At 35.4% G+C, this 26,240-nt stretch overlaps 2 protein-coding genes and 1 long non-coding RNA gene across 4 annotated transcripts in view; 1 reads left to right on the top strand and 2 right to left on the bottom strand.

Moving 5' to 3' along the window:
• The window catches only part of LOC145716470 (uncharacterized), a 190,846-nt gene extending 170,622 nt beyond the window's left edge, over window positions 1-20,224 (top strand). For both annotated transcript variants that reach the window (XM_081800035.1, XM_081800034.1), the window contains 2 exons: window positions 18,310-18,359; window positions 19,315-20,224. In XM_081800035.1, the coding sequence (XP_081656161.1) occupies window positions 18,310-18,359; window positions 19,315-19,338 (74 nt within the window). In that variant the 3' untranslated portion in view covers window positions 19,339-20,224. The remainder of the gene's footprint in view (window positions 1-18,309; window positions 18,360-19,314) is intronic.
• Window positions 1-26,240, bottom strand: part of MTPN (myotrophin) — a 57,094-nt gene that overhangs the window by 25,466 nt on the left and 5,388 nt on the right. The gene's annotated exons all lie outside the window — the stretch shown is intronic.
• LOC145716469 (uncharacterized) lies at window positions 2,895-7,094 on the bottom strand. The gene is made up of 2 exons (XR_014139112.1): window positions 6,188-7,094; window positions 2,895-5,972 (listed from the first exon to the last, which is right to left on the bottom strand). It is a non-coding gene; the product is annotated as an uncharacterized LOC145716469 (long non-coding RNA).

The raw sequence follows: 26,240 nt of genomic DNA, 5'->3' as shown, positions 1-26,240 counted from the left end.
ACTTTACTGATTACCTTCCCACAAAGAAACTCCCAGGCCCTAGAGGGCTACACTGGTAAATTTGACCAGACTTTTAAAAAAAAGAGTAATACCAATTCTTCCAGAAGATGGGAAGCATTTTCACTCATTTTATGAGGTCAGCATTACTCTTCAAAATACGACAATGATGATACAGAAGAACACGACAACAAAACAAAAGAACGCTACAGGCGTTCATCCCTCATGAACACAAATTCTAAACAAAATTTTAGTAAACTGAACTCAAATTAAAAATATAAAAATTAAAAACAAAAATTTATATACACATAAAAAGAATATAACCATGACCAAAAGGAGTTTATCCCAGGAATACAAAGTTGGTTAAATATTTGAAGTCTGTCAACGTAATTCACCATTTCAACAAACCAGAAAAGAAAAACCATATGATCATCTCAGTAAATGAAGAAGTATCTGACAAAACCCTACATCCCTTCCTGATAAAAACTCAGCAGGGGCGCCTGGGTGGCTCAGTCCTTAAGCGTCTGCCTTGGGCTCAGGTCATGATCCCAGAGTCCTGGGATCAAGCCCCGCATCTGGCCCCCTGCTTCTCCCACTCCCCCTACTTGTGTTCCCTCTCTGTCAAAAAATAAATGAAATCTTAAAAAAAAAAAAAAAAAAAAGCTCAGCAAACTAGGAAAAGAAGAAAACTTCCTTGCCCTAATAAGGGGCTTCCATAAAAAAAATTAACTACAACTATCATACTTCATTGGTGACATATTGAATGCTTTGCCCCTAAAAATCAGGAACAAGACAAGACGTCTCTGTTCTTATCAATTCTACTCAACACAGTACTGGAAGTTCTAACCAGTACAATTAGGCAAGGAAAAAAAAACCCCAACATCCATTTTGGAAAAAAAAAAAAAAAAAGAAGTAAAACTGTCTGTATTTGTAGGTGACATGATCATCTATGTAGAAAATTCTATGGAATCTACCAAAAGGCTACTAGAACTAGTAAGTAACTTTAGCAATGTTTCAGTACAAAATAATATATAAAATCAACTGCATTTTTATATACTAGCAATGAGTAATTGCAAATCAAAACTAAAATCAGTATTATTTACAAGAACATCCAAAGATATGAAATAGTGATAAATTAACAAAAATGTGAAATACCTAACACCAAAAACTACTAAAAAGTGCTGAAATTAGGAGAGGACCTAAAGAAATGGAGAGATATACCACATTTGTGGGTTGGAAGACTCAGGACTGTAAAGATGTCGATTCTCCCCAAATTGATGTGTAGATTCAATGCAATACCAGTCAAAACCACAGCAGGCTTTTTTTTTTTTTTTTAAAGAAACTGACAAACAGATCCTAAATTTGATCTGAAAATGTAGAGAATCTAGACTAACCAAAACCACTTTAAAGAAGAACAAGTTGGAAGGCAAGTACTACCTGATTTCAAGAATTATTAGAAACTGAGGTAATCAACAAAGTATAGCATTGCCATAAAATTAAAAAATATGCAAACTTTTATCACTATAGTGAAAGAAAGCAGATCAGTGGTTGCCTGAAGGAAGGGGAGGGGAGGGACAATAGGAGGGAGGGATTACAAAAGAGCTGTGAGGGTAATGGATGTGTTATCTTCATTGTGGTGATGATTTCACAGGGTATATACATGTCAAAACTTATCAAATTGTACACTTTAAATATCTGTAGTTTGTTGTATTTCAATTATACCTCAATAACAGATTTTCTTGAAATCAAATCTCTGTGGCTCTATTCTTACAAAATGGGCTGCTAACAAAGCAGTATTTGAGACAGGATGAGAGCAGGGGTAACTAACAATCTTCATGGGAGACTTAAAGAGCAAAAGCTAGTTGAGGTCAAGTTCCTTCACTGTTAGTGCTGAAGGAAAAAACCTCTTGCTTTCTATATCCTATACCTCAACTATCTACATGGAACCAGAAGTTTTAAAGTGGGATGAGAGAGGATCAATGTGACCCCTACCAGTTGGGTGCACTTCAGAGATCAAAACAATTGTCTGAATTGGTGGAAAAAACAACATCCTTATCAATATCCCAACTTCTAGCATATTTTGTCTACTCCATTCTTTACTCTGCAACTACAGGGAACTTGCTAAACAGAAAATGTGATCACATCATTCCCTTTCAAAAAGTCCTCTGATGGCTATTCACTGCTTCTAGAGAATACTGTCTAAACAACACAGTTTAGAAGATCTGGGGTGATCTATCTGGTGACTACCCTTCCAACTTCCATTCTCACAGCAATACTCCCTCAGCACCCCACTCCTTCCCCCCCCCTTTGTTAACTCCTACTAATCCTTTAGAAGCAGGCTTTAATACAACTTCCTGTGGAATGTCTTCTCTAACCACCTCAGCTCTGAGTAATGTGAACCTCACAGGTATGCGCAAAGCACCTTGCACGTCCTTTTCCTCAACACTTATCACGTTGTACTCAAACTGCCTATTATCTGTATCCTCTATGGACACAGGCCAGGTACCAGGCTCTATTATTTACTTTTGCATCTCCAATGCCTTGTATAGTTTCTGACAGATAGTAAATGATATGATAAAGCTCTGGTTGAAGAAATGATGAGGTTGCTCAAGTGACAGATTTGGAAGCAGGTCCTACACGACACCCTCCATTTCAAGCAAACATGGATAATGCGTTAGTTATCTAGTAACAGCAGCAGTAACTTGAGATCAATAGCGTTTACCGAAGTAGGAGGTCTGAATGAATTTCACCAGGGTTTCAGCGGTCTTGATAGGTGTACCTGCAGCAGTGGTGATAAAATAGGGAAGGAAGATGTGCTCCATCTAGTTCCTTTCTCCCTACCCTCTGCCAATACTCTAGGCATTAGTGACATCACCAGAGAGGAAGTTAGACACCTGTTCTGTCATCTTGATTCTAACTTAATGAAACATTACCGGCTACCAAGAAAAATCTAACCCTAATTTTGTTTCCCAGATTCTGGGGTTAAAGAAAGATGTACTATCTCAAGGGGTCCCTTAACATTACATGACAATCTTACCATGTTTTCCTTTTTCTCTTGCTTTTCCACTTTCCAGAGAGACTATTTTACGTTTCTTCCACTTTTTTACAGACCTAAGACTTCTCTATCTCCTCGTTCCCTTTCATTCTCAGCAGATAACCTCATCATACCCTCTTTACACAGAAGACTGCCTTCAGACAGCCACTCCCTCAGGAACTTCCCTCCACCACACCTTCCTACAACGACGACAAATCTCTCCTCGGGTCTGAAGCCCAACTCTCACCTGTGTTTTGGATATCATCCTTTCTTGTTTCCTTAGAGAATTTCTTGCCTGTGTTTTCAACCTCTACTGCTCTACTGGCCCCTTTCATCAGTCTGTGCCATGCACAACTCTTCCGCTAAACAAGCAAAATACAACACAATAACCTCTCTCCTTAGACCCTTCAGTTACTGTTCTCCCTCCTTCCTCTCATGGCTAAATTTTCCAAGAACACTGTCTCATTGCTATCTCCAATTTCTCACCTTCTGTTCTAATCTGACTTCCACCCTCAACACTAAACCATAACCATTTTTGCTGAGGTCAATGACTTCCATGTTGCAAAATGCAAAGGTTATCCCAGTCCTCACCTTAACTGACCTCACAGAAGTGACAAAGTCGATCATTTCTTCCCTTTTTAAACACACTCTCTTCTCCTGGCTTCAGCTACACCACATTATTGACCATTGCTTCTCTGTTACCTCTCCTGACTTATTCACATCTACCAGGTGTTTAAAACAAATTTTGGGGATCTTGGTTATGATTTCAGATTTTCATCATATATAATTGAAACAGCTGATAAGTTCAGTCATCCTTGTACAGTCCTGTAATAGTATCTATATCAAAATACTTTGACTATAACATTTTTTTTGAATAACAAATGCTTCCTTAGGGATAAAGTTTACATATGTTTTTAAGGACTACACCATGCAGGTCACAAATAATAACTCTGCACACAGCTTTTATTTACCATACACAGTTGAAGTAATGCAAACTGACAAACCTAATTTGTCGTCACATCAAGGCTTGCCTAGCTTTACCTTTCCCTTTTAACAAGAATAATCTATCCACTTTCATTTTACTCTTTCTTTTATTGCAACATGAAGCCTGTTGGTTGTTAAATACACAACATAGATTTTTATTCTATTAAAGTTATATTTTGCCATATTTCTTCTAAGTTGTTTTTAAGCTATTTTTATTTTCTCTAAATAGGGCATATTCCAGATATGTAATATGGCAGATATAATAAACTTCACAATATTTTCTGGTGAGCAGTTTAAATACATTTAAACTTTTTAAAATACATTAAAAAAAAAATACATTTAAATACATTCTATCCGGAACCACTGTAGTGACTATGAAATGCTTTAGGATAGGTTGACTCCTGGTGCCTCTCAAATAAGGGGATTTAGATTATGGTGGGAGGAGAAAGTCTATGTGATATTCTAAATTGAATGGAACCCAAGAAGAGTTCTAAGATTCTTCCATAGTCTAACAACTGCAGACTACCTTCTCTGATTCTTCCCTGGTCCTAATCAAAATTGTTCAAAGAATTAAAAGAAAAAAAAAAAAGATATGATAATGCATGACTAGTTTATATCAATTAAGTCAGTGAGTTCTAGGTTAAGAGGAGAACCAAATGAATTGTAAGCAATATTATTTATTCCAATGTTGAAGCATGACATTTTAGGGCTGGACAGTGGACAGGTTTTCCAACTTTTTAAAAATTAAATGACATTACTGGCATTTGTGAAGGCTAATCATGCTTCATTTCTCAAGTACCACTGTTCTGAGTAACCAAGAGCCTCAACTATATTGATAAATTCTTATCTGACTAGAAAATTATTGCTGTAATGGTCTAGTTCTAATTTAAAATCAATAAATCAACTAGCATTTATTAAGCAGCCATGTTGTGCTGGGCATGCTCACGGTACAAAAAAGTAGAATTGTGGGTCTGTGTCTACCTTAGGAGTCAGAGACTACATCTTATACTTCTTGTATTTCTACCTTAGGAGTCAGAGACTACATCTTATACTTCTTTTATTTCTACCACAGAGCCTAATATGGTACTTTTAAACCTCAATAATAATTTGGGATTGCTGATTATGATAGCATGTTATAAAATGCTATATTAAGATGTAACAGTATTCACTAAGGTGATCTGGAGAGTATGGGTGAACGCAGCACATGTGTACATAAGAGAATATACCTGGAGAAATTAATTATTATGGTGTATGGACTTCTCATAGGAATTTCCTCCTGGAAATCCAGAAGTGTTAATTTGGAAAGTACCTACCACACGGCATAGTTGTGAGGCTTCACTGAAATAATGTAAGGTGCCTGTCATATAGTGAGCACTCAATAATGCCATCCGCTTTTATTAACAGAGCCCTCAATGGTTCTCATTTAAATAGCTTTCTACGCAATTTCTCCAAATTCAACAATTCAACAAATGTCAATCAAGTACATCGATGTTCCTAAAAGGTAAGACTGATCATGCTACTCCTTCACTCAAAAAAATTTCAACTGCTCCCTTTGGTCGAACAGAAAATCCTCATCATGACACTCAAGTCCTCTTCACTTCAACACCAACCTGCCATTCTGGCCGCTTTACCTCATACTACACTGTTCCCAAAACATCAGTGCTTTCCTGCTTCCAGGAAACTTCATGTTGTTGCCTTTCTTTGTCATGGTTACCCCACTTCCTTTCATGTCCTAATCTGCTGAAATTCCACTTACTCTTTGAGACCTATTTTCTCTCATAAAATTTTTACCTGATACTCTTTTTTCCCCCTTGATACTCTTGATATATAATTCCCTCCTTTTAATTCTCACAGTTCTTAGTTTACGTCTCTTACTACACTTTACCTTTTTTCAATCGGGTATTTGTTATTTATGTACTTCAATAAAAACTCCATTAAAAAAAGGAGAGTGGGGTGCCTGGGTGGCTCAGTCGTTAAGCGTCTGCCTTCGGCTCAGGTCATGATCCCAGGGTCCTGGGATCGAGCCCCGCGTCGGGCTCCCTGCTCTGCGGGAAGCCTGCTTCTCCCTCTCCCACTCCCCCTGCTTGTGTTCCCTCTCTCGCTGTGTCTCTCTGTCAAATAAATAAATAAAAATCTTAAAAAAAAAAAAAAAAAAAAAGGAGAGTAACTTACTTATAAATACTGCCCATGATGTCTATGGGTGACTTGTGCCAATAGTCCAATTTAATGAATTAGTGGAGTCATTTATAGCATCTCTGTCACACTATGGAACCTGCTGCTTACCATAACAACTATCACTCCACAAAGAGGTAATTTAAAAATATCATTAGTGTGTCTGAAAGTCAGTCTCAGTATTAGAAAGGACTCTGAATGTCATCCAACCCATCCCCTTACTCTCTTGAATCCTTGCCTGTGTATGCTCAACCTACAACTGAACCTCTCTAATGAAAGGCAACTCAAGATCTTACTGATCAGCTCATTCTACTTTACAGTTCTGGTTCTACCCATTGGGGATACATGGAACAAGCAGTCCCTATTTTCATGTTAGATTACCAATTATGTTTAGCAGCCACATCACATTATAACTAAAATGAAATCTTTTTGTATGATTTACTGTTACCCTGAACTTCAGTTACTCATTTTCTGAGTATAAACGCAGGGCCATTACATTACTTGCTGTTAAATTTCAACTTATAATGGTCATTTTATTTTCCTAGGCTGCCAAGTTCCTTCCAGATTCTTATTAAAAGGAATTTGTTAGTTCTGATCCCCAACCTCCCTCTAGTTGTACCTCACCTATCTTCATTATGGTGACCTAAGACATTTCTTAGAAAATGAGAAAAGATGAGGAATGAGCTCCACCATTATCCAGGAAACTTCCTTTAGCTCACTACATAAAGAAATAGGTAGAGTATTTGGGTACTACCATTCAAACGGTCTTGAATCTAGTTCATTACATTCTTATCCCACCATCCTTTACCATCGTTCCCCGAAGCATACCATTAAAACATAAAAATTTCAGTGAAATGACTGAGATTTCCTTTATCTAATAGTAGTCTAGGAACTGCAAAAAAAAAAAAGGAAATTAGCATAGCAGGATTTATTTCTAATTGATTCCTTCATAAGTGTTACAAACAACCCCTTGGCCACCACAAATACATTTAAAAAGTAACACATTCATTAAATAAGATTTGGAAAAGAAGAGATCTTTCTTCTAGTGAGTCCTGCCACCTAAAACACAACCATTATTACTACCTTGCTGTCCTTCTGTTTAATTTTTTTCTATGAAAGTAAATCACACTAATTATTTAACATTGAGGTAAATTATTTTGGTACCATTCTTGAAAGCTACATAATATTCTGTCAAGTAGATGTGCCATAATTTACCTGAATATTCTAATTTTGGACATGTAGATTAATACCAAATACTCTGTACCATTAAAGTTCTTATTTTTTTTTTTTAAGATTTTATTTTGAGAGAGAGAGAGACACAGTGAGAGAGGGAACACAAGCAGGGGCAGTGGGAGAGAGAAGCAGGCTCTCCATGGAGCAGGGAGCCCGATGCAGGGCTTGATCCCAGGACCCTGGGATCATGACTTGAGCCGAAGGCAGACACTTAACAACTGAGCCACCCAGGCGCCCCTAAAGTTCTTATTTTATAGAACATAACCATATCATGTATTTCATCGATTCCAAAGTACGCATTTTCCTGTATTTTAACATCTCTGAAATCGGGTCACAAATAGAAAAAAAAAAAAAGTTGGAGAACATAAAATGGCAAAATTCACTGAAAGTAAGACCTGCTCATATTATTCTCATGGAAAATGGGTGAGTATGCCATCAATTCTAGTTCAGAAACTAAATAGAGTATTTCATATTTTAACAATGTAATAAAGATATTAAATAAATTAAAACCAGCAGGAACACATTAGATCCTATTGCTAATACTAAATGTTCAGAAGTTCTCACTTCATCTAAATTGTGTCCACAAACTAAAACGGAAAGCAAACTGTCCTCCAGTGTAAGTGATACATTCTCAGGGACACATTCCTGATATGCCTGCCTCAACGTCTGTGAAAACAAACAGAAAAAGACAACTCAAAAAAGCTCAGAATGGGGGCGCCTGGGTGGCTCAGTTGGTTAAGCATCTGACTCCTGATTTTGGTGCAGGTCATGATCTCAGGGTTGTGAGATCAAGCCCCATGTCAGGCTCCACTCTGGTTATGTTTGCATACCCTCAATCTGGACAGCTTTCCCCTTTAAAGGGTAAGTCACAGAAGAAAAACAATATGGGGTGTATGAAAACTACAAGAAAACTATAACAGGAAAAGAAAAATCATACTGAAAACTCAAGAAACTTAATTTTAGAAAGCATTCACAGAGTGATCAAGATGGAATCCAAAAGACATGGTTTCTATGAAAAAAGTATCTTAAGAGGAAAACAAGCAAATATGCAAAGCAAACAGAGATCCAGGCTGATGGGAATAGGAAACTGGGTGAGAAAGTGAAATACGGCAGGAGAATTAAAACTGCAATTGCAAGATTAAAATCTGCACCAAAGTCAGCAGAGTTGGGTAACACTACCAACTCTAAATTAGGAAACCTTAATTAAATAAAGAATTGTCAATAAGCTTAAGAAATTCTCCCAGAATACTGAAGTGATAAATAAAAATGATATAATGACAGTAAAGCTAAAATCTATAAATAATACATTGTCAAAACAAGGGGAACTGAAAGTTATAAAAGTACACTTTTTGAGTTCAAAAAAGACGTGAACCTGCAGATCGTAAAACTCATTTACAAAATTCAACAGAACTGCCCCCCCCACTGCCACCCATTAGTATAGTTTTGCAAGGATAAAAATAAAAACAAATAAGTAAAAAATATGCTACTCTAAAGAAAATTAAATTAGCTTGGTCTCTTTCTACAACATTGAATTCCAGAGGACAAGAGAAAGAGACTATCTATAGTAATGCTATCTGGAGAGGAGCTGGGGAATCAGGTATAAGCCTCTGAGGAGAGTTACTGACACTGACACTAATGGGAGCTGTATGAGGTGTCCTTTAAATACGCTGGAGGTAGGCAGAAGGTCTACAGAATCTCCAGCTGAGAGAGAATAAATTATGACTCATCCATTCCACACAAGCAAATCAACATTCACGTGTAAAGGCAAAGGCAGTCTTGGGTACCAGCAAATCAGAAAATACACCAATGATGCTCCCATGAGGGAAGGAGGAGGAGGTGAGCAGTACCTTAGGACTTCTAGTGCAGTAAATTCTCCAACATTTAGTCTCAGCATCCCAAAGTGATTTTTGTTTATAATGGTTGGGTATTTATCAAAGCAGAAAACCTTTTTTTTTTTTTTTTTAAAGATTTTATTTATTTATTTAATTGACAGGGAGAGAGAGAGAGACAGCATGAGAGGGAACACAAGCAGGGGGAGTGGGAGAGGAGGAAGCAGGCTTCCGGCTGAGCAGAGAGCCCGATGTGGGGCTCGATCCCAGAACCCTGGGATCATGGCCTGAGCTGAAGGCAGTCGCTTAACCAACTGAGCCACCCAGGCGCCCCCAAAGCAGAAAACCTTTTAAATATTTATTAATTCATTTAGAAATAACAAAAAGAAACACATTGCATGTTAACATAAATGAGATTTTTAAAAATAAAAAATAACTATAGTCCTCTTCCCCTCTCCTTCAAAAGGTGAAGGGTGATATTGCATTACTTTTTTTTTTTTTTTGGCAATTCTTTTTAATGTCTGCTTTAACAGAGGACAGCTGACTTCTCATATCTGCTGTCACATTCAATTTGTTTTGACATATCGTTTTGGCCAAAATATATGAAGAAAATTTGGCCTCCCACAGATATGTAGTTGAACAAGTAAAAAATTTAACTTTTTTTAAAAAATATTTTATTTATTTGAGGAAGAGAGAGAAAGAAAATGAGCAGGGAGAGGGACGAGAGAGGGAGACGCAGGCTCCCCGCTGAGCAAGGAGCCCAAGAGAGGGCCTCAATCCCAGGACCCTGAGATCGTGAACTGAGCTGAAGGAGCTGAAGGCAGAAGTTAATCATCTGAGCCACCCAGGCACCCAAAATTTAACATGTTTTTAACAGCCTTTTCAGTTAATTATGGATTTTCTTTGACACTACACTAAAACTCAACAAGTGGTAGTTTGTTAAAGATTACTTACAATGTGGAATCTGTCCCTGTATCAATGAACTTCATACTCTGTTACATTAAAACCCATCAGTCTATTTACACTTTGAATGGCTCTTTTATAAATATGCATGATTTTGTAATGCATTGGTCATTTAGAAAGTATTGGTTTATTGAGTTACACAGATCTTCCAAATGTTGACTCACTTCTTTTTCAGTATCAAAACAATCACATTCATTGATAACACTTCCAACCTCATCAGCAAAGCCCTTAAGTACTGGGAAGCTGTCAGGCTCAAAATGGCAGATATAAATGTTCCAAAATTTGACTTTTTTCTTCAAGCTATTTTCCTTGAACTGACAGGCTCACGAACTTCATTTTCAAGAAATTATCTGCCAAATAGCCAAAACTGAATAACCAAATTTATAATTTGCAGGGTTTGCTCCCTCAAAAAGGCAGCTAGTTCAGGTTGCAGCTCCAACTGTGAAAGTGCTTTATGAATACTTTCCATTTCTTCACAAAGAATATGAAAGAAATGTACACCATAATCAAGGTTTAATGAAAGTGAATGTTTAACGTTTCATCAAGGGCACTCTGAAGGGAAACTGGCATATATTTAATTGTGCGTGTGTGGGGTAAGGTTCACAATGACGAGCAGCCATATAGTTTGGCGCTGCTGCCTTGATTGACACAGTGGCTTTACTGAACTCTGCTTATGCACCATCAGTAGAAGTATCATCATAGTGAAGAGAGCAAAGAAAGTCTTAATATTATTATGAAAATAGTTCTGACCTCATGGATATCTTGAAGAGGTCCCTGGGGCCCCCAGACATCTATGAGATCTACAGTACTTTGAGAACTATTGCTTTAGTGAAACAGGAGAAATGAATTCAAAATTACAACACAAGAATGGGGAGTTTGGGCATCATAAAGTCTTTACTTAAACAAATATGGTTAAAAACTAGATAATACAGATGTCAAAAAGAAGTCTTGAGAGAGAAGACATAGATTTTTAACAAGCACATACAATCACACATTTACAGAAAACAGAAAGTAGGTGAGAAAATAAAAATTGACTAGGTTCTATCTTATTTGGACCTTATTAAGGGACACAATCCCAACTAAATACTGTACACAGGAGACTTTAAAATAAATGATGGCATATCCTCCATGAAATACTATGCAGAATCATTTAAGATGAAAATAACATAGTTCCTCAATGCTTACCATGTGGCCAGGCACTGTTAGAAGTACTTTCCAGGTATTAATTCACTTAATTATCACAAAAGCGTTAGGAAATTAAATTAGTACTACTATTCCCTTACAAGGAAACTGAGGCACAATGAAGATGACTTGCCCTAATTCTGTACTGCTGACATGATGACCATGCTGTTGAGTGAATAAAGCAGGAATGATCGCACTTACTTCAAAACTTACAAGACTATATATTTATCTATAATCATATAAAATTTCAAGGAATATATACAATATATTGATTAGCTGTCATCTTTAGAGACCAGGACTATGAGAATACTCTCACTTTCTGATTTTCAAATAACATTATATCTTTTAAAAATGAAAAATCCATTAAAAATTTAAAAATCCATTACTTTTATAATCAATTAAAGCAACACACATATTTTTGTTTTGAAAAACTGAAACTAAAGGTTACTGCTTAGCAAAATTTAGACTCAAACACTTTTTTTCTGATGAAATTTAAGTTCTGGTAGAACTAAAAAAATGAATACCTTTCAAGTCATGGAAGGAAAGGAAGCCGATAAAATAAATGCCTATGGCTTAAAAAAAAAAAAAAAAGACAAAATGAAAGTAAGTTTAAACAAAATAAATTCAAAGTCTAAAAAGAAAATTTAAATTGATCAGTTATGTCAACAAATGTGAGTAGGTTTAACTATCAAATTTAAAGATAAAGAATGAATCTTGGATTTTGTTAAGTAACACTGGCAAAAAGAAAAGCAAATAAAAATCCAATGAGAGACACACCTAAAAATAAAATAATGTGAGAAAATGTGAAAAAATATAAATGAATGGGCAAAAATATATCAGGTACATATATCTAAAAAAATTAATGAGTAACATTAATATACGACAAAGTTGAACTCAAGGCAAAGAAAAGTATATGTGAAAAAGATGTTCATTTTACATTTAAAAAACGTGTATGTTAGTCATGAATCTACCAAAGAATATCAAGAAAACAACTGACAAAAATAGCACCGTAGTGAGAGACTATCATAATAATCTCAGTCTTTGGCAGGTAAGAATACAGCAGGCATGATTAGTAATCAAAAAGATTGAATATATATCAAATTTTGTACCTTATGGAAACTACACCTTTAACTTCCATGATTAACAAAACTTGATTTTAACAGACCAAAGAAAACCTCAATACAGCCTGAAGTTGAAAACCTTATAGAACCTATTCTCTAACCTCACTGCAATAAAACTAAAAATTAATACCAAAAGCTTTCATATAAACACAAACCAGGACAAAAAAAAACACCAAAGGAGGAAACAACAAAAATAACACAAAAAAACACCCAAATTTACACACACAAACACACACACACAATGAAACCAATAGTGAATGTCCTAAATTACTGATGAAGCAAAGAAGAGCTCAACACTGGAAAATTAATATTTTGAAAATAAAGGTAAAAATATTAAATTATTATATTAAAGGTAAGAATATTACTTATAGATGGACCCAAAACTGTGGAAAACCACAGCTTTTGTGAGAGTGTTAATATAAAGTTACATGGCTTTTTAAAATCTGTCCATTATTTTATTTCACATTAGACTTTGAAAACATTTATTATTTTGCCTAGATCTTGCAACAACAAAAATTTTAAGTATACTAATTCTGGTAACTTTCCATATTAGCTAAAAGGTAATGACAATTTTTACAAATTTAAAAATCCATTAAAAAAACTGTAGAGAAACATCATCCAATCCATCTTGCTTCCAAAGATAATTAACCTCAGAATGTCTGACTTCAGATTCAAAGATCTATTTTTCTAGTTTTGTAAAAATCAATAATAAGAGTTCATTTAAGAGTTTTCAATGTTTGAGAAAAGAACCCCAGTGTTTATAATATAGGTATACACACATAAACACACACACATATACACACACACACAGAGTCCACTATTTCCTTTAGAATTATTATTCACAAGCCTGTTCAAAGTATATCCTTATAAAAATGAGTATTCGGAATGGGCGCCTGGGTGGCTCAGTTGGTTAAGCGACTGCCTTCGGCTCAGGTCATGATCCTGGAGTCCCTGGATTGAGTCCCGCATCGGGCTTCCTGCTCGGCAGGGAGTCTGCTTCTCCCTCTGACCCTCTCCCCTCTTGTGCTCTTTCTCTCTCTCTCAAATAAATAAATAAAATCTTAAAAAAAAAAAAAATGAGTATTCGGAATGAAAACAAGAATTAACAGCATATAGCACTTTTAGGACTAACTGCAGAAAATCTCCAAGCCTTATTTTAAAAAATAAGTCTTCATATTTTGAGTCAAAGTCTAGGAGCCAAAGTAGGTGCTGAATTCACCTTTCATTTTAAGCAAAACCAGCAAACGAATACCTGGCTTTGGTGGTATTGTTTAATAATATCATTGTTGCCTCTTGAATAACAAATTATAAAAGAAATAATGAGCAATGTTCTCTATCAAAGGTAAAGAAGTTTTATAATGATTTAAATAAATAATTTTTTATATGACTAACTCAAAGTGGCCTGGCATCTATTTTTTTTTTTTTTTTGATCTCCTTATCTTTTGTATTACACCTTAGAAACTCATTAAAAGCACCGAAGAACCCTAATGCACTGGGTGACAAGAGTTAAATCCCAAGACAATATTATAGCTCCCCCTTACACTGATTCAGAGCCCTTTTCTGCCAGTTTGCTAATGCCAACATGAAGGGGAACTGGTTCACCTGGTTTCTGTCTCTGTTAACATTTTATTTCCTGTTCAGATTCTGGATGCTCTTCTTTTCCTGCCATTTAGACTCAAATCTTGCCAGTGACTTTCAGCTCAAGCTGATACTCCTTAATCAGATCTTGATTTCATCTTCTGGATAGAGAATAACTACAAGCTCTTTTTTTTTTTTTTAACTACAAGCTCTTTCTATATAAACTCTTACCATCGTATGTACAGCTCTAGATCTTTTATAAGACCTTCAAGCTTTAGAGATTTTTTTCATTCACTAGTCATTTATCTGGTCATTTATTCAACAAATATTTATAAGCTCCCACTAAGAGCTAGACATTATTCTACATGGTAGAAATGTACAGAAGTGAACAAAAAGACAAGTTCATCAGGTCAAGTGACAGCTGTAATTCGCATAGCACGAGCTGGACTACGGTCACTGTGGTTCTAGAAGTTTCTCTTTTGACAACAGGTTCGTGTTAAGTCGTAAAAAAAAAAAAAAAAAAATTGAAACTCATTTCTCTACCCCCTCAGTCTTTCAGAAAAATACTCCCGTTCATGTAATGGAATGAGAGTGGTTTATGGAATCAAACATCTAGAGACAAATCTTGGCTCTGCCATTTACTGGCTTGGTTAACTTGGGCACATTACTTAAATTTCTTCAATTCTCAGTAACCTTACCCGTAAAAACAATCTTTCATGGTGTCTTTTTTACACCAAATGTTTATGAGAATTAAATGAGAAAATGTAGACAAAGCATTCCGCAAATAACCTAATATTACATGGTGGCTATTAGAATATCATTATGTTTATTTGTAACACAGGACAAGTATTAGGTCTTTGGTTTGCTTTACCTATATTCTAAGGATATTGTCATTTTAATCACTTACATGGTCCCAGAGGGTAATTTTTCTTCTGGTGGGCTGCTAGTACTACTGTACTGTTAAGTATAGCTTCTGGAAGTTTAAGGCAAATAAGGGACAAATGGTAGGTACCATGGTGAACAAAAAAAAAAATCATTTCAAGGGGCTTTGTGTTATGAAGTGTTCTATCTCCATCATCCACAGTCCAAATAGAGAGTAGGTCAGTTTACCTAGTCTAGTTTACTTTGTATTTCTATTTTTCTACATCTTCCTTTCACCAGATTTCCCCAGCTTTTTTCAGTATTTGCCTTATCTACTCTCCTAAATGGTTTTAATATGGAATAAAACCATATTTACAAATACGTATACACTTTCAATAGTTTCAGATTTCCTGTCCTTTTAATGGCAAAATCTTTTTTTATTTTTATTTTTTTAAAGATTTTATTTATTTATTTGACAGGGAGAGACACAGCGAAAGAGGGAACACAAGCAGGGGGAGCGGGAGAGGGAGAAGCAGGCTTCCCGCAGAGCAGGGAGCCCCATGCGGGGCTCGATCCCAGGACCCTGGGATCATGACCTGAGCCGAAGGCAGACGCCCAACGACTGAGCCACTCAGGCGCCCCGCAAAATCTTTTTTTTAAAAAAAGATTTTATTTATTTATTTGGGAGAGCGAGTGAGCGAGCACAAGCGGGGGGCAGGGGGGTAGAGGGACGGAGTGAGAAGGAGAAGCAGACTTCCTGCTGAGCAGGGAGCCCAAAAGTGGGGCTTGATCCTGGAACTCCGGGATCATGTCCTGAGCTGAAGGCAGATGCTTAACTGACTGAGCCACCTAGGCACCCCAAAAGCAAAACCTTTTATATGCATCTCAAAACCGTGGTTTGGGGGGGGGATATTTACTAGATCCAGTACTTCCTGCAGGTCTCTACTACACATTAGGTTCATCTGAATAATAAACATTCAGACTGGGACAGCATTCTTTATAATATTTCCAAATGAAATGGTCATTTGACTCTTGCAGAGAACTCTTTTTTAGGACTTTTTTCAGGTGAAAATACACAAGTAATTTGCCTCCTTTGATCTCCAAGATACCTACATGTTGCTGCAACTGAGTTCTACTGTACTGTCACAAGAAACCAGTGTCCTCAAAAGCTACTTAACAAAGAGTAGACTAAATTAGCATACGTGTGACCATTTTGTAGCACAGCATGTAAGTTAATACTGGACACCTGACTGACAGCAGAATGCAGTAAAACTATTAAATTTAACAAATTCTATATAGTTGAGTCAATGTGCCCAGTAATTCAGTTACAGCTAAGTATTACCTTTCCCCACTCAGAGTTCAGAATTTCCTTAAGACTGTGGAATGTAGTATTTGGATAATGACAGAACCTTTTGAGAACTGGATAAATGCTATGGCCTCTCCTTTCCTACAACTGTCCCTCTGTCCTCTCTCCCCTGCCCCTCGAGGTTACAAGTCCTTGCCTCAGGATACAATTTTGCCAAGAATTACATAATACTGCACTAGTGATATTAGTGGATAAAAAGTACCAGAGTTATAAATTACATAGCAGTGGATTCAAATGTCTATTTGCCACTGGGGAGCAAAGAAAACAAAAAAGATGATAATACAGGTAGATGGCACAAGAAAAAGGTAGAAAGTCTGAGAAATATTTCATCAACTTGCTCTTAATTCTACATATTTTCTACAAAGTTATCAGGAAAGGTCTGTCACACCAAATGCATCAAACTTTCAATATTATAAAAATGAACTCATTTCAAAGTAATGAACAGGAATAATACCCATAAGCATTCCTTTAATGAGCACCTACTTAGTTAATCAATAACGATGCATCCACAGAAAACATTTTAAATTGTTTTGAAGAATAATTTCTTATTATTAGTTAAAATCCTTCCTACACTGATCCTGACCAAAGTAATCACCTTCTAAAATCTACCAGGGTCAGTCACCCCAGACACGTTCCCAACTGTGGGTTATCTTCACTGACAAAAATTACTATAAATGGTAGTAATTTTAACATATTTCAATGGTTAATGATGCCTGAGAATCTGGCAAAAAATTTTTTTTGAAAAAAGAAATTGTTCACAGTAAAAAAACATATACCTTGTTTAAAAATGAGAACTACAAGATAAAACAAAGTTCTGTGTTTTTAACATAGTTATGCAAATAACTATGTTTTTCTGTCTCCAGGATTCTAAACTTAGGACTACTCAAGGTTCTGGAAGTATATATTCAAATAATAGTTCATTTTCATTAATTTACTTACCAGTATCACAAAGAACTAATGAAAATCAAAACGTGAACTAGAAAAAATTTTAAGTGCAAACATAATGCTTAACTGTTCATAAGTATTTTTAACTAATAAAAGTGTTAAGTATCTCCCTTTTTTACTAACAAAAAAGTTTTTAAATGAAAGCCCATGAAAGTTAAGAGCTCAAATCTTACGGTATATTCCCTCATCTACACACTACACAGAACTTTTAACCTAAGTTGTTTTTTTTTTTCTAGATGACTACTTCTGTCACTTAAATGATTTTTATATAGCTAATTTACTTATTAAAAACTCACTTTATTTTTCTTCTTTGGAAGGTTTTAAAGCAATCAGTCACACTTAGAAATTTTCAGATGGAAATAGTGAAGTATTAGAATTTTTACTGGTGGTATAAAATTAAAATTTTAATTTAACAGAATGCATGCATTTATATGAAGAAAGACTATCAAAATTAAAAAAATCCATTCAAAACATTATGGTAGTATCTCAATTTGGAAAACTTCATATGATCAAAAATTAGCTTCATTTTCAAGAAACTAATTCATGGCTCCACAGCTGGAATTTATTCCTAAAATCTTATGTAGCCTGGGAAATGTCTTGTGTCTGGATCCAAAGGTTTACATTCCTAAAGTTTGTATCTGTAAATAAACCCATGACAGGATGGGAGAGGGAAAAGGGAAGGAAAGGAGGGGGCAAGAGAGAAGACAGACAGAAGGGAAAGAGTAATTCAATTCCTAAAATTTTAAAGATTTTATTTGACAGAGAGAGACGGAACACAAGCAGGGCGAGTGGGAGAGGGAGAAGCAGGCTTCCCACTGAGCAGGGAGCCCGATGCGGGGCTCGATCCCAACACTCTGGGATCATGACCTGAGCCGAAGGCAGATGCTTAACGACTGAGCCACTCAGGTGCCCCAATTCCTACAATTTTAAATGTGATCTCTGCAGAAATCTATTCAGTGGGGAAGGGGGTGTATATATTAAGATTGTTTTTCTATCACCATCACAAAATAGTGACAACTTGAATATATGCTTTATTCCTGACAGACCTGCTTGTTTCACTATTATCCAGTACTATCACAGAAAATAATCTAAAGGTAAGATGATTTAACCTCTTAAAATTCATGTTATTATTTTGCCTATAAGCATACAGACTAAAAAAAAAAAAATCTTCATAATCATTTTAGTCAGGATGTGTTATGCTCCTCATTTACGTTTCCTGATTTTGAATAAAATGTGGGGACCCTCTATTTCCAATTTTGTGAAAACTTGTATTTCTATTTATCAGTTCAAACTTGTATGTTCTTCCCTATCTTTTGCTGGTTTAATCTCAATGCTTTACATATCATAATAATCTTCAGTTTTTTCCATGTATGTATTTCATTTGTAGCTCTGAAAAATTTCAGTGCAAATGATGGAAAAGAATACTCTTTTGGAATGAGTCAGATCAAATCTTATCCTTCCACTTACTAGCTGTAGGATTTCAGGCAAGTTACTTAATTTTCATCTCTACCTAAAAAATGGAGATAAAGCCTACCTGGGTACACAGAGATTAAATTATATGCATATCTACATGCATATTAACTTATTCTGTAGGACCATACCTAACATAGAGTAAGCCCTCAAAGAGAAGGCATTCTGTTCCCATTATCTTCCATTTTGAATTTGATGTTCTATAGCGCTGATTCTTCTCTATACTGTAACCAAATATAACTTTTTCTTAGCTCTTATAGCAGTCTATTATTTCTACAGAAATTGTATGATTCCTTAACATATTTGTATGTTTGCTTTCTAAGTTTTATTCATGTCATGTTTTAAATAAGAAAATAATTTATCCAGAACCCATGCAACTATCTTATTTATTGTTTGTCCTGTACACCCTATAACTGAACCTACTAAAGAAAATGGATCGTCAGAAATATTCATTATTGTATTCCTATGCTTACTGAATACAGCGGCTGGTATTATAGGCGCTCAAATGATATCTGCTGAATGAATTATGAATGAACCAATGAGAACTGTAATAACTAGCCTTCTCTTTCACTTCCACAGTTTGGAAATCAAACAAGGTCTTAGGACTGGCATTGGAGCTGGAGAGAGAATTCTGGGAGCGTTTTTGGTGAAGGATGACCTTTGACAGCCATAAAGATTTTTTAGAATTCCCTTTCAGTTTAATGATCTAAATTAGTTCTTGTTTTCATGTATACAGGTAATGATTCCTAATTTTCAGAATAATTCTAGGCCTCTTGCCTAAGGAGCAAATTTACTATAGAGACTCTTTTTTTTTTTTTAAGATTTTATTTATCTATTTGACAGAGAGAGAGAAGCAGGCTCCTCGCTGAGCAGGGAGCCGATGTAGGGCTCGATCCCAGGACCCTGGGATCACTGAGCCAAAGGCAGATGCTAAAATGACTGTGCCACCCAGGCACCCCAAGACTCTGCTTTTCTTTTAAAGAATTTCATTCAACCTCTTTCTTTCTCATCCCCTTATCTACACGTAGGTTTTCCAGGTCTGAAGACTTCAATATCTTTAAACCAGAAAAATTTCTGAATCATATTTTTGGAAATGTTGAGCCCCAAAAGAAGTCTTATATTTGATCATACATGTTCATTATTTTAGATCTCAAAATCTCAAGGAGAAAGAAATAAAATTTAGTTTATCAGACAAGCCAGTTTTTGTAACTTCAGTGTTATACAGGGATGAGCAAACTCTGACCCATGGGCCAAATCCAGCTTTCTGCCTGTTTTTGTAAATAAAGTTTTACTGGAACACAGACATGCTTATTTGCTTATATATCATCTATGGCTGTTTTTGCGTAACTGCAGAGATGAAGAGCTATGATAGAGACTGTATGGCTCACAAAGCCTAAAAGAGCCCTGGCCTCTCTAAGACTCCTCTTAGGAATGGATCCACATAACAACAACAACACAAATAGCAAACATTCACTATGCAGTTACAATGTGTTGGGTACTGTTTTGTTGAATTTTACATTCACTGTCTCTTTTAAAAATTAGATAAATTATCTGAATTGGTTATTATCACAATCCCTCTTTACAGATGAGAAAGCTGAGGCTGATGAAATTAAGTAACTTGGTCAAGATTAATAAGTAGTAGGATTGGGATCAAACCCTGGTCTGTTGGAATCCAAAGTGAAATACTCTTGAGGGCTTTAAAATAACAAATAATAAAGGTGTTTTCCAAGGACTTAGTTTGCAGCTAGACAGCTTTCAATTTTATTGGTTTGATGGTCCATGTGCTTTTATATTGTTTTATGTGGTATTAAGTATGGATTTTAATATTTGTTCATTAATGCCAATGAAAAAGCAATGATGATTCATTCTTATTCTTCACAAGAAAACAAGCATAAAAACTACCTTTACTTTTATTGAGACTATATGGTTTTAAAAATTCTCTACTGAATTTCTAAAGTGATGGCCACCTTTACAAGTAAAAGCTGGTATTATATCTAAACAACTGTTGTTATTATTATTGTATTCCACAACTACTGTTAATAGTGTGAAAAAGCTGGACAAAGTTTACTGAGTTTAAAAGAAAGACTTTGAAAACTTAAGAGCTATTTTCAAGGGAGAAAATATGAAGGAACATCATTTACACTAAGAACATCTGTTACAAAGAGGAATATAGCAAAACAACTTTGGAAACAACAAAGGGCTAGTTCCTAGAATACCAATTCAACCCAAACTATAAAGCACGTAAGAGACAATGTGATAAATGCTGGAAATACAAAGATAATTTCTATCTTCAAAGAGTTCACAGTACAAGAAGGGAGGATAAGCAAGTAAAAATTAATATGGGGTTCTTAATTACAAGCAGCAGAAACCAATTCATAATGAGGAACAGAAATGAAAGAGATACTCAAAGTATCTCTCAGAATTACTTGGAAGCTTGAAGAACCAAGCTCAGTAAATGTGCAGGCATGAAGGAGGCTTCAAAATAAAGAAATAAAACCAAAATCTGTCACAAGAAGCACCTGGGCACAGAAGACGCCACAACGGGCATACCGCTACTTCTCGTTTTGGAAACTGCACATTTTATTGCTGCAGCCATATCCTTTACAGCGCCTGCGTCTTTTTATCAGCTCCAGAAAAAAGCATCCAATTAGGGTTATGAATTTTGGGCCCATTTCCTAAATGCAGACAGGAAAAAGCAATTTATTTGTCCTCTTTGGCTTTTGTCGTGGTAGGCCTTGCATTTCACCAAGATTCACACTATGTAAGAGGGAACTCCTCAAACACAGGAAGGGCCTTCAAATTCTGGGAAGCCCCACCCCCAAGAGATAAAAGCCCCACTATAAACACTGTATCTTAAATCAAGATGTGAAATATTTGGGGGGAGGTAATCTCTGGGGAGTTCTCAAGTTTGAGAGGTACTATTCAAATATCTAAATGGTAACAAATGATCCACTCCTACACATGCACCTTTGTTTTTTTTCAACCAGTCATTAACACAAAACTCTTTTTGAATATTCAAAACTTAAAGACAAGAGCAAGACTTCCATAGAACAAGATTTGAGTTTCTTTCTTTTTTTTTTTTTTAAAGATTTTATTTATTTATTTGACAGAGAGAGACACAGCGAGAGAGGGAACGCAAGCAGGGGGAATGGGAGAGGGAGAAGCAGGCTTCCCGCGGAGCAGAGAGCCTGATGTGGGGCTCGATCCCAGGACGCTGGGATCATGACCTGAGCCGAAGGCAGACGCTTAACGACTGAGCCACCCAGGCGTCCCAAGATTTGAGTTTCTTAAACCACTGTTTTTCTAATTCAAGTCCAGGGACTTGTTGGTTAAATCAGGAGCCCATAGCTCTCCAGTTAAAGAAACTGCACTACAGCATAAACATAGTGAAAAAGTTCTATGTTAGATACCACATTGGCATAAATGAGTTAACTGCACAAACAGGGAATGCTATGCAGAACAACTTTAAAAATAAGCAGAAATTTACTATGCAGATAGGGCGGGGCAAAAAAGAATATTCCAACAGAGGTAGTAACTAGTATAAAGTACAAAGTACTTTATTATAAAATACCATAGTTTGGTGGGGGGGGGGGAGCACCTGTTCTGGTTCCAGAAAACTGCATTAAAGTCCTAATCCTTATTAGCAGTATGATCTGGGTCAAGCCCATTAACAACTAATTTTTCCTCATCTACAAAATAAGGCAGGTGGACTGGGTGATAAATTTAAGTAATTTTGCTTCTAAACAAATTTATGTTTATTATTATGAGTAACAATGGCTAACATTTCTTGGCTAACACCACATGCCAGGGAAAATGGTACAGAGTTGAGATATATCAAGTAGGTATTATTAATAGCCTGATTTTCCCCCAATTGAGGAAACCCAGGTTCTGAATGGGGAACTAATTTGCTCAACGCAATCCAATTAGTTAAGAGAGCCAGAGCAAGAGGGTTTAAATCCAAAGCCATTAACCCTATGGCTAACCCAACAATGAAATTCCAAATTCCCTAAGGAGACTGTTATGGCTTCTATTATACTATGGGCAAAGTGCTTATTATCTACAACCCCCTTTCTTTGATATCTAAATTTTTCAGAAGGTCAAGAATTTAGACCTAAGTATCAAAATGTTTATTATTTTATATAGTCAAATGGAAATCTTTCCAAAATATATCCTACACATCTCTGGTTTTTTAAATAAGAGAAAAGTAGACTAAATCTAAACTTTTCTTGAAGCTCAAGGTTACTTTCATACATATTAATTATTGTATGGGCCTCTAGAGCTTTAAGATAACATAACTCTTTGCCCCTTCACTTTCTAAGGTAAGCTTATGTTTGTTTCTTCATTGCTTTCAATAATCACACCTCCTCTCCACCCTTAGAGCAGTGTTCTGTGGACCAAAGAAAAAAAAAAAAATCAAGCTATCAGAACTATTAATACCATAAAGATACAGCTGCAAAAAAATTAATTCCTGTCTTACTTCTCATTACAAGGTGGCCTTTGTTATAGTACCTAGAGTAACTCTTTTAAAATGATCAATTCAGCTGTGATTTGATTACCTAAACACAACTTCACTGTTACAAATACTTTGATATAGAATATTCCCACACTGCACTATATTCTCTGATTCTAAGATACTTCATAAAGAATTAAAACCTAAAGCATTATGTTCTTCAGATTACATGATGCCAACATGCTAGAAAAAAGTGTTATAATGCTTATGGAGACATTAGGGTTAAATGTGAGGTAGTTCAGAAAATGCTCATATTTTCCCTGAGACAACAGAAAAAAGGGAAAAATCTTAAAGGAAACCTCCTGCAAAAATTCTAAAGAGAATATAAGAGAAAAATGGTTCTATGTCATGCTAAAATATATTATGAAGCTACAGTATTTAAAGCAATTTAGTATGGATAGAAACAGAGCAAGAAATCCAAACACAAAATTCTGCTTATGATGAAGATAATAGCTCAGATTAGTAAGAAGAATTACACAATAAATGGTATGGAAACAAACTGTTTAAAAAAAAAAAAACCAAACAACTTCAGAGTAAATAACAGAAGGATCAAATGCCTAAAATACCAAAAAAAGAAAAAGTTTTAGAAGACCAAATTTATCTATAATCTTACAGAGAAGAAATATGTCTCTGTAAATAGGAGACAATATCCAAGTCACAAAAGGGGAATAAGTGCTGTATTTACCACATAAAAAGTAAAGACTGTTATAGAGCAACAACAAAATAGATGGAAGTCAAGAGACAAACCGGAAAAAAATCTACAAAAACTATGATAAAAAACGAACTTCCTTAATTTATAAAGGGCTCATGCAAATCAGTAAAAAACAGACCAACTACCTAAATAGAAAAATGAACAAAAGATATGAATAAGAAATCTGGAGGGAAGAACACAAATGCTAATAAAGTTCTGATGTTTGATTTCCTCATTAAAAAATGGAATCTGAAGCAACGTATCATTTTTCACCTGAATTATTCAAATGGCAAAAACTAAAAAGTGTGATGATGCCCAGTGCTGCTGATGTTGTGAGGAAATAATCAGTCCAATGTGCTTACTGATGTGTGCCTAAGTTTACAAAACTTCATCAGGAGGGTAATACAGATACAACCTCAAAAGCTGTCAAGGTATATATACAAAGGTAATCATGATAGCACTGTTTAATTACAAAATTAAGCTGGAAAAAATATTTATCATAGAACACTAGTTAAATAAATTATGGTATATTCATAAAATAGAATACTATGCCCCACTGGAAAAAAAGGGAGGGGAGGAATGAATAAACTTCACTGTGGAACCTAAGATAAATTATTAAGGAATTTAAAAAAGCAAAGTGTAGAAGTATGTACAGATTGTTTTTAAGTGGGAAAATCGACAAGTAAGTGAATTTACAGTGTCTCTTTGAAATTATGTGAAACTGTTAAGAATGGTTCACTTTGTTCACAGAGACCAGGGAAGGGAGCCATAGCTGCTGCATTTTTTAATCTGTTCCTGAATTAATTTCACTTTTTAAAGTTAACAGGAATTATCTAGATAATAGAATTATGGGGAAATTTTTGTTTTTTTAATGCTTTTCTGTCTTAAAAATACGTTAATACAACCTATATTTTAAAGAAACCACCGCAGGGGGGAATGGGCAATGGGACACTTAGTTTCAATTTATTTTATTCAATGCAGTGTTACCTTTTAAATAGTAAAAGCTTACATTATTTTTATAATCAAATCAGTTTTAATATCTTACACTTTTAACTATCTGCACTAGTGTAAGGATAATGTTTACAATTTCAAACCAAACACTATATATAGCCTATGGACATCAGAGTGAACACTAGCCTTCCAATATAAAAAAAGATTTTCTTTTACATTCAAAAAGAAGACTAACAGACTAACAGACAGAAAAGTGTATCTATACTAAACTTTCTATATCTTCTGAGGGCACCTATATTTATTTATACAAGCTGAGATATCTGCTTTCTGACTGAGTCACCAGCCCTGATGCAGAAAGGGCAGAATACAGTGACAAATCTTTATAAGAAAGAAGCTGGTAATTTAAAAAAGGAATGGAAAAAAGGGAAACTGCCTAAAATGAATAAATGCAAGACAGATTAAATTAGGACTGCTTTTAAATTGCCTATTTTATTAGGAAAATGAAAAGCGATCCCAATAAGTCTTGCAATTTCTAAAGATCAGAGCTGATACTTTTCTCAGGTTCAAGAGATCCTATCCTTTCAAAGCGTGCAGAGTTGTGCTTTTCAAACCTATCAGAGTGTCAAAGGCAGATGTAATTAGAATGGGGGCTGGAGAGGGAAAGGAAACCACAAAGAAAGGGAAGTTAGAGACCTGATGTATAGTATTTCACAGCAAGTGAAACAGAAGCACATGTAAACAAGAGAGTACATACATCAGACCTGCTGGAGATTATAATGGACTATTTATCAATACAACTCACAAACGTTCACCTCTAGGAGAGTTGGATCCTCAAAATCTACCAGAAAGTTCACCTCTAAGTAGTCTCAATGGATAATTACCATCCTGCTGATTATTTTTAAGACTTGCATAAAACAGTACCCCCTGAATTACATAGCATTCATGAGAAATGAAGGTCAATGGTATGCTGAAGGATACAGCAAGGAGCTATGAAGTCAGAGTTCAAATCTCAGCTTTACTACTCAAGAGTTTTATGACCTTAGGCAAGCTATTTAATCTTTGCTTCAGTCTCTTAATTTCTAAAATGGTGGTTTAACAACATTAACTATGCTCATGGATTGATGCGATAAGTAAATGAAATTATATTTACACATGGCATCACAGTGCTCAAATAAAATTCTAAGAACATACTTTTGGGAAAAAAAAAGTGCTATTTGTTTAATTGAAACTACTCTGAATAGAAATCTCAATACTTTAGTTTACTTTTGTTTCTTAAGGCAAACAGACACAATTTAACTTTTTCTGCACTGCATAAGTCTTCAAATATATAAATTATAAGACTGTGTGACTAGA

This window comes from Leptonychotes weddellii, chromosome 12 (genome assembly GCF_054177405.1).
Source record: "Leptonychotes weddellii isolate Sample4059 chromosome 12, ASM5417740v2, whole genome shotgun sequence".
Taxonomy (NCBI): Eukaryota; Metazoa; Chordata; class Mammalia; order Carnivora; family Phocidae; genus Leptonychotes; species Leptonychotes weddellii.
Note: the sequence above shows the minus strand (reverse complement) of the source record. Positions and strands in the feature narration are given on the sequence as shown.